Consider the following 12,547-nt stretch of genomic DNA (forward strand, 5'->3'; position numbering starts at 1 on the left):
GTAGAGGCCCCACATTCCCTATTCGGAACTCCGTCCAATACCAAGGTACACTGCCGCTTCTAGCTAGCCTCCGATATCAAGAGCTTCACACTTCCTGAATAGGAATCGAAGAGAACGACGACAGCGGAGATTAGAAATTTGTCGCATTTATAAGCATGAAATACGTGCACTATAATTCGGCCTATCTAATGGAGGTTGGTTTATATATCTTTCTGCTTTTAAAAGCGGTCGATTCTGATACAATGCTTATTCTCGCACGTATCCATACACCCAGGCGCCCGCCATGGACGAACGACGCGAGACCATTGAGGATACTATCCGCCAATTTCTTGCTAGTAACACCTCTGCGTCCAGCGCTCGCTCATCGGTAGTATTCGATCAATTGACTGTGGAAGGTAGCGGTCGAGGAGTAAGGACACCCGAATCTCCTTTCTAAGCTTCCCCCTTTCCGCTGTAGCTAACCCGGCTCTCAAATCCAGGTCCAAGCCGCGCCAACTGTCTGGACGACCGTCAAGTCATGTGCGAACTACCTCAATCCGCGAACCTATGGCCAGCCCGAACCCTCTCGTAAACTACTTCATGGGTTTTCTGGATCGCTGGATAGCGGCGAGATGCTGCTTGTTATTGGTAAACCTGGAAGCGGATGCACCACGTTCCTTAAAGCAATCTCGAACATGCGCGAGGAGTATAAAAGGGTAGATGGATACATCACATACGGCGGTCGCCCTGCTAATGATCGTGATCCGGATCGTGTCAAGTTGATCTTCTGCGGTAAGTGGACATAATTAAATGTTCCGGGAAATTCTACTGACTAAATTAATGGGCAGCTGAGGAAGATAGCCACCTACCGGCTCTAACTGTAGCACAAACGCTTAGGTAACTTAGACACACCTCTTTTTTTCCTACCAGATGCTTATCTACTGACACTGACGCTAGGTTTGCTGTTCGAGCTACATGGGATACTAAGGCGTCTCGGGCGACCATCAATTCCGCAGTTGAGAGAATTGCTAGTTGCGTAGGCTTGTCTCACGTATTGAAGACTAAGGTGGGAAACGAAGCTATCCGTGGCGTAAGCGGTGGGGAAAGAAAGCGGGTTTCACTCGCCGAAGCCATGGCAACATGCCCAGAGTATGATATTCTCATTTCTCATGTTGCGGTACATAAATAAGTACTAACTATCAACATAGCGTACTTTGCCTCGATAACCCCACCAATGGCCTCGACTCGTCTACTGCTCTTGACTTCGTACGTATGATGCGCGAGTTCACTCGCCAACATGGATGCTCTATTGCCATGAGTGTGTACCAAGGAAGTAATTCTATGGTTCCATTATTCGACAAAGTCTTAGTTATCAATGGCGGTCGCCAGGTCTTCTATGGCAAAGCTACCGATGCTAAGGCATACTTCGAAGATCTCGGGTTCGTCTGTCCCGACCGCACGACTATTACCGACTTTCTCAATTCGATGACGGCCGAGCCCGAACTCCGGACGCCCCGTGACGGGTGGGAGTTCCGCGTTCCTTCTACGCCTACTCAGTTTGAAGAGGCGTTCCGTCGGAGTGAATACTATAAAGCTGTCGCCGAAACCGTCGGTGTGAAGCGTCGCGAGGCTGTATCCGTGGCGGTAGGACCTAAAAGGGATGTGTATGCCTTGCCTCTATACCGCCAAATCCTAGAATGCTCTATGCGCCAATTCCAAGTACTCGCCAAAGACACAAAGACGTGGGTGACGGAAGCTCTGACTATCATCGTGCAAAGTCTTGTTATCGGCACACTCTTCCGCGATCAACATCGGGTTACTCAGTCATTCTTCATCCTCGGCTCAGCTCTATTTAATTCGGTTCTAGTACCAGCTCTCCAGTCAATGAGCGAGTTTAATAACAGCTTCGCCGAGCGGCCTCTTGTTATTCGCCAAAAGCGGTACCGCTTTTATCGGCCGCTTGCCTACGCATTGGGGCTTGTTCTCACTGATGCGCTATGGAAGATTGTGGCCATTGCTTACAATATCCCTCAATACTTCCTCATCGCCTTCCAGCGGACCCCGGAGAAGTTCTTCATCTGGTTCTGTATCGTGTACATCGAGCACATGGCTTTATCTATGGTTTTCCGTGCTATCGCTGTGGTATCGCCGAATATGGGCCGTGCGGTACTTCCCGTTGGTATTATGTTCAATGTCTTCGTTCTGTATACCGGCCTGTACGTTCCAGGGCCGCAGATGCAGGTGTGGTTATTCTGGATCAAGTACTGTAACGTAAGCAACCCCCTTTGACCGGCATAAATGTTTTCCAAGGTATGACACTAATATTCAATTCAATTGATAGCCGCTTTACTACGCGTACGAATCTGTTATGGTGAATGAGTTTGGAAACCTGAATTATACATGCAGCGCAACCGATCTAGCGCCCAGCGGGCCCGGCTACGGCTCGATTGCCAACCAAGTATGTGCGGTTCAAGGAGCCGAACCGGGACAGGCATTTATATCTGGCGCTGCCTATGTTCGTGAACAATTCGATTTTCGCGTATCGCATTTATGGAGGAACGTCGGTATCAATGCCGCCTTTTTCGCAGTCTTCGCGCTATGCACCGGGTGAGTAACTTCTTAATAGAGAGCCCTTGTCAGGTTATATTTATACTAACAAATGTTTACTGCGTAGAATTGGAATGGAGTACTATAAACTCCCTGCCGGCCGTTTCGCCACAATTTTCTACAAGTCGAAGTCAAAAGAACCGATACCAAGGGAACTATCGGATACTTCCGATAATGAAAAAGGGAAATTTGATGCAGATGTGCCGCCAACCGGGTCGGTAATAGCACCTACTACTTCGCGATCGGTGTCAAGTCATAATGGGCGGACGCTGGCCTGGAAAGATATTACACTGGAAGTAAACGTTGGTGGTGAAACGAAGCGTCTTCTAAATGGTCTTAGCGGTGAGTTTACCGGCGTATGCTCCTATGCTTTATTGACATGACATATATGCTAATATTCTGTTGTAGGTTTCGTGGAGCCCGGTCAATTGACCGCTCTTATGGGCGCATCGGGCGCAGGGAAGGTAAGCTATATAGCGACTCTTCCAGTATTATGTGATTTACTGACGTTCACTTACAGACGACTCTCCTTAATACTCTCGCGGGTCGGATAGAGTTCGGAAAACTTTCCGGTGACATCTTCCTCGATGGTGGCCCGCTACCCAAGTCTTTCCGCCGTTACATGGGCTACGTGCAGCAGCAAGATGTACATCTACCGACTCAGACGGTACGAGAGGCCCTTCAAATGGTCGCGCGCCTCCGAAGGCCCCTCAGTGTATCTGACGAAGAGAAGAATAACCATGTCGAAGCCGTCATTCATCTGCTCGAGATGGAGGATATCGCAGATGCATTGATCGGAGTACCTGGTGCAGGTCTAAATCTAGAGCAAAGAAAACGGGTAACTATCGGTGTCGAATTATCTGCTAGGCCGGATATTCTACTCTTAGATGAACCCACCTCTGGCCTCGACGGACGATCTGCCTTAACCATTGGTCATCTTTTGCGGAAGCTTGCAGCTTCGGGCCAGACTGTATTGTGCACCATCCATCAACCTGCCGCCGAATTGATCGAGCTTTTCGACCATCTAGTATTGCTTGTTCCAGGAGGTCGTCTTGCGTATGATGGGCCGCTGGGTGATAAGTGCTCGACAGCGCTTGAATATTTCGCTCGGTCGAGTTCCGCGCCCCCTTGCGGAGAGGATGAAAATCCGGCTGAATATTTCGTGCAGGTGGTGAGGGGTTCATCGGATGCATCCGATGAAAAGGCTCAATACCAAAATATCTGGCAATCGAGTTCCGAGCGCGCTGCCCGTGACGCGCAACGGGAAAAATTGGTCTCCGCCGCCTCAACGGATAATGAGCAATCGCTCATGCCTGCCGAACGTACACACGCCGTACCGCTTTACGTACAGTTTGTGGAGACTATGCGCCGAACCTGGCTCTACTACTGGAGAGACCCGGATTACTTCGTCTCCAAGTTGTTGATGAATGTCGGCAATGCCCTTCTCAATGGCCTAACATTTCTAAACTCTGGTAATAATGAGCGTGGAACGTATAATCGCGTCTTCTCCGCCTTTATGTCACTTATTGTCGGACCACCTCTAGGTCTACAGATCCAACCGCGTTTTGTGGCGTTACGCGATATTTTCACACTCCGCGAACAAGCCAGCCAAACCTACAGTTGGCTTTGCTTCGTAATACCGTCGATTCTCATTGAGTTGCCATACGCTTTCATCACAAGTTTAATGTATTGGTTATTGTGGTATTTCCCCGTGGGATACTTCACAACTTCGGACCGAGCCGGCTACAGCTTTCTCATGTACGAATTGTTCTCCGTATTTGCACACAGCCTGGCCCAGCTATGCGCCGCCCTTATGCCTAGCCTCAACGCAACATTCATGGCCAATGGATTCTTCTTTATGTTCGTCAATCTCTTTTCCGGCACTCTTTCCCCGAAACCTGTTACCCCTTCTGGTTGGCGCTGGTACTATAAGCTCTCGCCACTCTTTTACCTGAGCGAAGGTACCACTTCCGATATACTATATGGTCTCGATATCACTTGCGATCCTTCCGAAACCTCGATTTTCCAGCCCCCGGCAGACGGCATTACATGTGATGACCATGCTAGCGAATTTCTGCGCACGGCAACCGGTTTTCTGCTTAATCCGAACGCGACCTCTGATTGTCAATACTGCCGTTATAAGGACGGTCAATCATACGTGAGTTTTGCAACACTAAATATTCTTTTGCTTTATTGCCGGCTAACATTAGCTATATAGTATCTCCAATGGGGTTATGACTTCGCCAATCGTTACAGGAATATCGGTATCTTCATTGGTTTTATCGCCTTTAACTACACTGCTGTCATCGTATTGACTTATCTTACTAAGGTTAAGAAGTGGAAGAGGCAGTAAATGTATTACTGGATTAGACCAAATTTCTATGTATTTGGTTGACTGAGCTGGTTCTCGTCATTTCGTATCTACTATTATTCATCGCCCGGGTTCACACCCGACGCCTTGAAGTTAATTAGTTCTCACCTTCACTTTCGTTAGATTTATTTTTATAGGCCATGATATTTAATAGAAATTAGACGGTTGGAGTTGGTTTTCCGAGTTTGTCTTAATTGGAATTTCGACAGTTGGCATTTTCGGAGGTTTTCCGATACGAATAATCACCTAGGCATGAGCTGTAATTGCGGGGTTAATGGCATGGATTTGCAGCGTATAACCCCCTATAATTACAATGGTTTCAGTGGTTATGGTTACACGGGAGAACGCCAGAATTTATTACCTAGGTATGATCTCGGAGAGCAGCCGAAAATACTATCAATCTATCGGATCGTTCCGACAACTTTTATTATATCCGTCGGATGGTTCCGAAAGCCTCGGGGATCATCTCCGAATCTACACTTGTGGACTACTTTTTTTTTTATCACCGTGGCCAAGGGAGAACAATAAGAGGCGTTTCATGCGAAAACTCCAATTCAATAGCACCGGATAACGTGTATTGAGGAACAAGAATGTAATACTGGAATACAATGCCTAATTTTGCAGAACAACAAGACCGCCCGCCGATATCCTCAGATTATATATCCCCAACCACCTACTCCTTCAAACGCTGCCTACCCAAGATACATAATTCGTATTTCAAAATACATATTCCGCCCAAAAATTAGTAGACGTAGCGGAACTTCTCTTTCTGCTCGAAATCCGTTAAGTCGAAAAACTCATCGGGTTGGTCATCGCCATTCACCGCCGATATATCTGTAGAGTCATCATGGTCTACTTTACCGTATTGACGGTCGCGCTTCTGGTTCTGCCACCTGAGGTAGAGCATGAGCACAATTGGCAGGATAATCAATAAAGCGAAGCAAGAGAACGCCGCCTTAAATGCTGTGGGATACCGAGGCGATTCGGAGCTGACGAATAACTGCGGAGCAGCGACTTGTGCGACACAGAAGAATATGAAGAGCAAAGCCGTAACAGTCATCTTCTTAGTCGTACCAGCAATATTTGCTGTTACCATGGAGTATTCCATGATAGTAACAATACTGTGAGTCTGGATGACGTAGTAAGACGCGAGACGCGAGTTTTTGTGCGAAGATGGGAGTGTGTATAATAAGATTGCACCGACCAAGGCGGGAATTTGGGTGACAATCATGACGATCCATCGGCAGTTCTTGAAGTACTTGCAAGCGAGACCACCTAGGATAATCGTAATACCCTGGATTAGACCAAGAGGCATTTGGAGCAATGTCGTGTTCAAGGCGCTAAATCCGAAGCCTTTGATAACTTGCGTTCCAAAGCTAGCAACACCGCCAGATGGTACATTGGTGAGAAACTGAATGATGACAAGCATCCATGTCTGGAAGTCCAGGAGAGCCTCTTTGACCTGGTACCACTTGAGGTGTCGGTTCATGATACCTGTTCGGTTCTGGCGCACACGCGCAAGGGCCAGAGCGCGATCACGGTCAGAGAGCCACCTAGCAGTCATGGGGCTGTCAGGGATAATGAAGTAAAGGAAGACTCCATAGAGAATTGTGAATCCGCCGAAGATAATGAAATACCAGATCCAGTTTCCGACCTCGAGATTAGCGTTGATGTTGCCAACGCCATATCCGATAATACCACCAAAAATCTGGCCGAGAGCATTGCCCATAAACCACCAACCGACACGCTCAGGTTGTTCAGATCGCTTGTACCATTGGGCGGTCATGAGCATGAGAGTGGGGTTGATGACCGACTCGAAAGCACCAAGGACAGCACGGACGCTCATCAACGCGGCGAATGAGCGGGTGCAGGCGGTAAGCATCAAGACCGCTCCCCAAGCTACGACTGACACGGACAGTAGTTTTCCAACAGGGAACCATTGTAAGGATCGCGATACAAGTGGTTGGCAGACCATGTACGCTGTTATGACGTTAGTTTTTCTGCCCAACCAAATGGCCATTGATAGGCAGTGAATGAGTGGGATTATGCATACTGAGATAAAATACCGAACCACTAGCCCAGCTGTATTGATTTCCAACAAGGTGCTAGGAAATAAGTTAGTTAAACCGAAATTTTCGAAAATGTTTATTGGATATTATTTACATTGTCTTCTTTGAGACCGAAATTGACTGAGTTGGATAACGCGTTTTTGTCCAAGAAGTTGAGTGTATTTGTTACCAGCATAAGAGGCATTAAGAACATGTCGATCTTGCGGAGTATGCGCTTGTCATCCTCAGGGGATACCGTCGTGATGCCATGGGATCTGAAAAAGTCCAAAGCTTCGTCGGCATCAAGCTTATGGTGATAGACTTTCTCAACTTCCTGCTCGCTCACGGAGACATTGGTTGGACCTTGGGCTGTCTCCGCGCCCTTCTCGATTACATCGCCTTCTTGAGAGCCCATGCTGACTGACGTATTCCGCGTCTGTTTGACCAGCGAAGGTTTGGAGAAAGGGAAACAGGGAATATGAAAATCAGATGGTGAACCGGGCTTGTGGGAGGGGCATCAGTTGAGGCGACACAGCAGATACCCGGTGAATTATAAATAGTCCCGACTGCTTGGAACCGTCGGCACGGCACTCCTATCTCGTGACACGCAACGTATACTTCATCTAAGAAGCTTGGCTACCTCCGCATCTAGGCGATTTCTTGACTTGATAAGGGTTGTCTCCTAGCAAGTTGAGAAGAAAATAGCGTTAGAAAGGCGCGAATCTAGGTAAGTTCGAACTGAACGCGAACTACACACCTAGGGTTCTAGATGTGGTAATTCAGCCCATTCTTTCAATTGAATCCTTCCCGCATCTACCGGGTTGTGATTTTAGACCCCTGTTATCCCGAAATGAAATCTTAACATGTCCCAACTCACACACAGAAGCACGAAAGACGACGGGTCAAACCTCTGAAGTGAAGTTACTTACTAAGCCAGACGTCTATAACAAGTCTTAACTCCCTGATACCATTCAATAGGAACTCTCCGTTAGTTTGATACCGAATATCATCGTCGATGCGGAGAGATAGAGCTAATGACAATCTATTCCCCGCTCTTCCGTTTAGTGAGGATAGTCTACGCGGACTAACGAAGGCGGCTGCGGAAAAGGGTCCAGGGTATCCTACCACCGACCCGACCCCCTTATCGACCCCAAGCTGAGTTCCATTCGGCTACTAACTCTTACCCAATGAGGTAATATTAATTAGCGAGGAGTGCACGTCGTGGACCCCGCGCCACTCTTTTTACACCAACATGCTTTAACTGCCCTCGGCTTATAATGTAATTCGTATGAAATTCGCTAGGGGTCTACCGCATGATGGCAGCTTATCATCAAAATCATACGGTATCCCACAAGCCCGCCTACATTATTATGCATAATGTGTGTACTAGAGGCGTCACCGACACCCTAAGCTATCTGTGAATTAGTGAAAGCTGGGGAATCCAAGCCGTTCGCGCATTGGATCATGCCAAAGCACCAGGGTTTAAAGTCCACTTTAATCGACCCCTGCTATCTGACAGATATCGGACTCGACAAGACCCCGACCACCACTTATCCAAAGAGGAGGTTGACTGATCCCCAAAACAACAGTTGTAGGTAGATAGCTCAGCGTCTTCGGTAGCCCGCATGCTCCTTTAAGTGCGTCAGCAAATAGTTCATTTTTCTTCTCAGCTGAAGGCTCTGCTGATGGTATCACAAACGTATCAGTAATATTCTTATTGAAAGCTCCATGACCGCTCCAAAGGCACGGAGATCAAGAACAGGTTGGGCTCCCATAATGTCAACACCCTGTCCCATTCTCCGTCAACTAACAGTCTGGGTCAGGATGCGTCACTTGCCGCGGCCGTAAAGTTCGCTGCGATGAACAGCGCCCTATTTGCAGCGCGTGTACAAGATTGCGTCTGACATGCCGTTACGTGGAACCAGGCGATGCCGCGGGTCCCCGCAAGAATGCCCGGGCCCGTCCCCCGAAGTTCCGGGTCCGGTTTGTTGACGCCAACGCACCCAAAGGCCAGAGCCAAGGCCAGGTGCCGGAGGCGGAACTTCCAAGCGGTCCTACTCCACTCCCGACCATACCCTCACCGGGTGACATGTCAACTACCTCCTCAGCCTCAAGCTATCAGGGCATGACCTCGATGGGGTCCGCAATGCATGAGGGGAATGACTTCGGTAGCTTCTCGAGGTTGACGCTCTCTCCGGTATGGTCGAGTGAGATAGTTCAAGGGTCACCGAGCAAGGACCCCATAACGAACTTTGATATCTCTTACACCCAGAATAGCAACATTCCCATAGAAGGGTTTGATCCCGAAGCTGTCGAAAGGATGTTGGATTCCATATGTTTCCAACCCGACATGGGCTTCGCTTGGGACTCTATGCCAAAGTATGGGAATTCTGAGATCGAGTGTGGCGACATTGCTCCTATCACTAACGCCACCACCTACGAAGAGGTAATGTCTACTAACATACCATCCACATCGATGACGGCACGAGTGTCGGAGATGGGAGAAACAGTTACTATCCACGCAGAAGACCGAGTACTTCTTGATCATTACCTAAGCACTATGGTCCAATTTGCCAAGCTACGAAGCTCGGCCACCGACAACATATACTGTTATATCTTCACGAATATGGGGCTTACACATGCTCCTCTGTATGAGGCCATTATGGCCTGGTCTTCTCTACATTTATCACACGTGAGGTCGTTACCTTCAAGCGATGCGGAGGCCCGGTATCAACGCGCCGCCAAACTTCTGTACAATGATGTACGGGCAGTGGAACATGTCGACCTAACTCTAGTCACGGTCTGGATTTTGCTCCAATACGAACTATTTTCTGCGAGCGGTGTCGATCGTTTTATTCGGTTACTAAACTATGTGGCGGATGTTGTGGAAGGCATCTTTAAACACCACCACATCGACGATGTCAGAGAACAACTCGGACCTGTAGGACTCAGAATGCTCATGTGGCTAAGTGCATACGATAGTCGAGCCGCACTGATCGGGAACCCATGTCGCCTACTTCGATGCTTAAGAATGAATCCATCTATTTACAATATAGTTGAAAGCAAAAGCGGAGGCTCAAGCGATCACACCACGGCACCCATCGATTTTGGGAACTCAGAATCAAAAGCATGCCTACGCCTAGCCATGCGCTTAAATATTGTTAGGGGCTCTTGTATAGTGCTGGGTAATTGGCAAGGAGATGGTGCCGAGTCGGAATATGAGTCCTCCTGGATTACACTCCATTCTAGTCTTGAATCTATTTGGAAGGAAGTCGAAGAATCCACCGTACCAGCTTCGAAGCTTGCCATGCGCGTATCAAACGGAGACATGGACATTCCCGTTGCAATCAGTTCACTCGAGTATAACTGGATACAGCTTCTCGCCACATATTATTCAATTCTCATAATCTTCATGCAGCGCTGCCCACGAACCGTATCGGAAATGCAAGAACGGGAAGCAGGCCCACCCCCATGGCCTAGTATAGAGAAATGTGCGGCGAGAATAATTCGCCTGTCACGACACGTCACATTGTCACGTCCAGACTCTCCACAAGCTATCTGGCCACAAGCACTTTTCCAAGCTGGGGTAGAGACAAACGATCCGATATATCAATCCTGGGTTTTAACCACTTTCGCGCAAGCAGAAACCTGGGGTCCAAATCTCCGTAGAACAAGGCTCCTTTTAGAGCGGATCATCAAGTTTCCGAAAGAGGCCAAAGCGAACCTTGATATCATAGCACTAATGGAAGATTTAGGCGGACCTTTCGTCGTCTAATGAACAAAGTATGGCTTTTTGACGACACGTGCTCCTGGCAGAAAACGATTTCATCAAATTAAAAGATTCATACAATGAGCAATTATACGACAAGAACTAGGACCTATCTATCCATTTACGCTTAAGAAAGCCTAGTCCAAACGGAATTTCTCAAATACCCCTTGGCATGGTGGGCCTTTACATACCGTGACCACTTTGCGTGAAAGGTCATACACAACGCACGCGACTGTCATGCTCTTCTTGAAAGGATACCCGGGAATACCTTCTCCGCCGGAGGTATCAACGTGCTGGCAGAGACTTTGTGGGTAACCAAGGTGGTCCGAAAATGCCTTTGTAATAACTTCGGCATCGACGCGGCCCTCTAAAAATGGGATGACCCCCTTTTCAAACCTCACATGCCGAAACCAACTACTGCCACCAGCATAAGAATCCTTAATATCGGTGCGAGCATGGATGGCCGGGGTAAGGAAGTGATTCGAGTGGATGATGTGATTATCTCTGGCTGTTGGAGTGAGCACGAACGCCTCGTTGGGCGTAATTTCCATACAGAGTGCGAAGCCTTCGGACGTGGATAAGGTTAAGTTATTAGAAACATGACGAGGTGCATTGTACACCGCCTGTAATCCCTTTGGGAATGACTTCTCTTGTAGGAAAAGACGTCTGAGGAGGGAAATTGGCAATCTAGGCGTATTTGAACCATCTTCAGGGAAGTAGTCGGCGGTTGAGTTAAGGGAATTGGCGGTCAATCCCAAGCCAGCTGAGTTCATGCCCGAACGGCCCATTTGGCCAGCTTCAGTCACTAGGAATAAACTCGGGGCATTTTCAGAGGGATCCGGATGGATCTCCAATAGGATAACAAGATCATTGTTATATAGATGCGATGATATGTCCCAGTTCTGTGCCGTGTATACGCCACCTCCCGCCGTAGCCCCTTCCCAGAAAGCGCTGCTCGTGCACTCGTTATCAAGGTCGTCCCATCCTTCGGACTCTTCAACGTGTCTCCAAACACCGATGGGGAGAACGCCTGCCCCCGAGGGGGACGGACGGTGTCGAGAACCTCCTGGAGCTCGTGATAAGTCGTACCTAGCGTTGAGCATAATGATCTCTTCCACTGTGACCCCCGCCCCTTCAGCAATTCCCTTCATCTCCTCTAGGGCCGACGGGAAGTGCTCCTTAATCCCAGGTACATATATGTCATTGATATACTTGACTGTTCGTTCCCATGGCGGCAATTGGCCGGGTTGTAGGTAGTGATTGATGTTTTGGCGTATCTTGGCCGCTGCCTGTTTCCCATATTGCCTCCCGCGCTCCCTAGGTAGGCCGCTCACCCGGATATGCTCATAGTAAACTGAAGTTCGTGAGGCTTGGGGGGCGAGTGGGACGACCACCCCCATACGGCGCTGTGGCTGGGTCTGCATGGCTGATCAACTAGATAGCTTGTTTGTATGCATCCTTTCCGTAGACTTAGTCACTTGAAGAAGCTCACGAGCTTTCTTATCTACTCTATGATGCTTTAGTTCTAAGTCGCCTAATAAATCGGTGTTGTAAGCATTTGGAAAGACCTCCATCCCCACTTTCGCCGTCGCCGGCTCCGGCCAAGGACGACTTACCCAATTAGGAAACTGATATTGCCGAGATAGTCTCAGTCGTAACGGCCGCACTCCAAACTCGGCTAAGAACACTAGCTGTGCCGACCCGACGATATTTGCCCCATCGCTACGATGGCAATGGGCCTAGTAGGCGTCGCGTTATTGCTACCTCTAATGG

General features: G+C 48.5%; 4 protein-coding genes across 4 annotated transcripts; 2 read left to right on the top strand and 2 right to left on the bottom strand.

Annotated features, from left to right (window-relative positions):
• Positions 1-283: 283 nt before the first annotated feature.
• On the top strand, positions 284-4,939 carry F4822DRAFT_432341 (ABC transporter; the record flags this gene model as incomplete). Its single annotated transcript, XM_051461634.1, has 10 exons — positions 284-409; positions 480-771; positions 828-876; positions 937-1,128; positions 1,188-2,250; positions 2,321-2,586; positions 2,654-2,928; positions 2,995-3,050; positions 3,107-4,744; positions 4,805-4,939. 10 exons carry the CDS (start codon positions 284-286, stop codon positions 4,937-4,939), a joined length of 4,092 nt encoding a protein of 1,363 aa, XP_051311263.1.
• Positions 4,940-5,699: 760 nt separating this feature from the next.
• F4822DRAFT_432342 (major facilitator superfamily transporter allantoate) lies at positions 5,700-7,420 on the bottom strand (the record flags this gene model as incomplete). The annotated part of the gene is made up of 3 exons (XM_051461635.1): positions 5,700-6,937; positions 7,011-7,062; positions 7,121-7,420. The coding sequence occupies 3 exons, from the start codon at positions 7,418-7,420 to the stop codon at positions 5,700-5,702; spliced, it is 1,590 nt and encodes a 529-aa protein (XP_051311264.1).
• An 849-nt stretch (positions 7,421-8,269) lies between these two features.
• F4822DRAFT_345605 (uncharacterized protein) lies at positions 8,270-10,846 on the top strand. Its single transcript, XM_051455872.1, has 2 exons — positions 8,270-8,767; positions 8,829-10,846. Exons 1-2 carry the CDS (start codon positions 8,734-8,736, stop codon positions 10,778-10,780), a joined length of 1,986 nt encoding a protein of 661 aa, XP_051311265.1. The 5' UTR covers positions 8,270-8,733; the 3' UTR covers positions 10,781-10,846.
• Positions 10,846-12,318, bottom strand: F4822DRAFT_345590 (peptidase C45 acyl-coenzyme A:6-aminopenicillanic acid acyl-transferase). Its single transcript, XM_051455871.1, has one exon. It carries the CDS (start codon positions 12,196-12,198, stop codon positions 10,912-10,914), a length of 1,287 nt encoding a protein of 428 aa, XP_051311266.1. The 5' UTR covers positions 12,199-12,318; the 3' UTR covers positions 10,846-10,911.
• Between the last annotated feature and the right edge of the window lie 229 nt (positions 12,319-12,547).

Source organism: Hypoxylon trugodes (genome assembly GCF_022578975.1).
Source record: "Hypoxylon trugodes strain CBS 135444 unplaced genomic scaffold F4822scaffold_8, whole genome shotgun sequence".
NCBI lineage: Eukaryota > Fungi > Ascomycota > Sordariomycetes > Xylariales > Hypoxylaceae > Hypoxylon > Hypoxylon trugodes.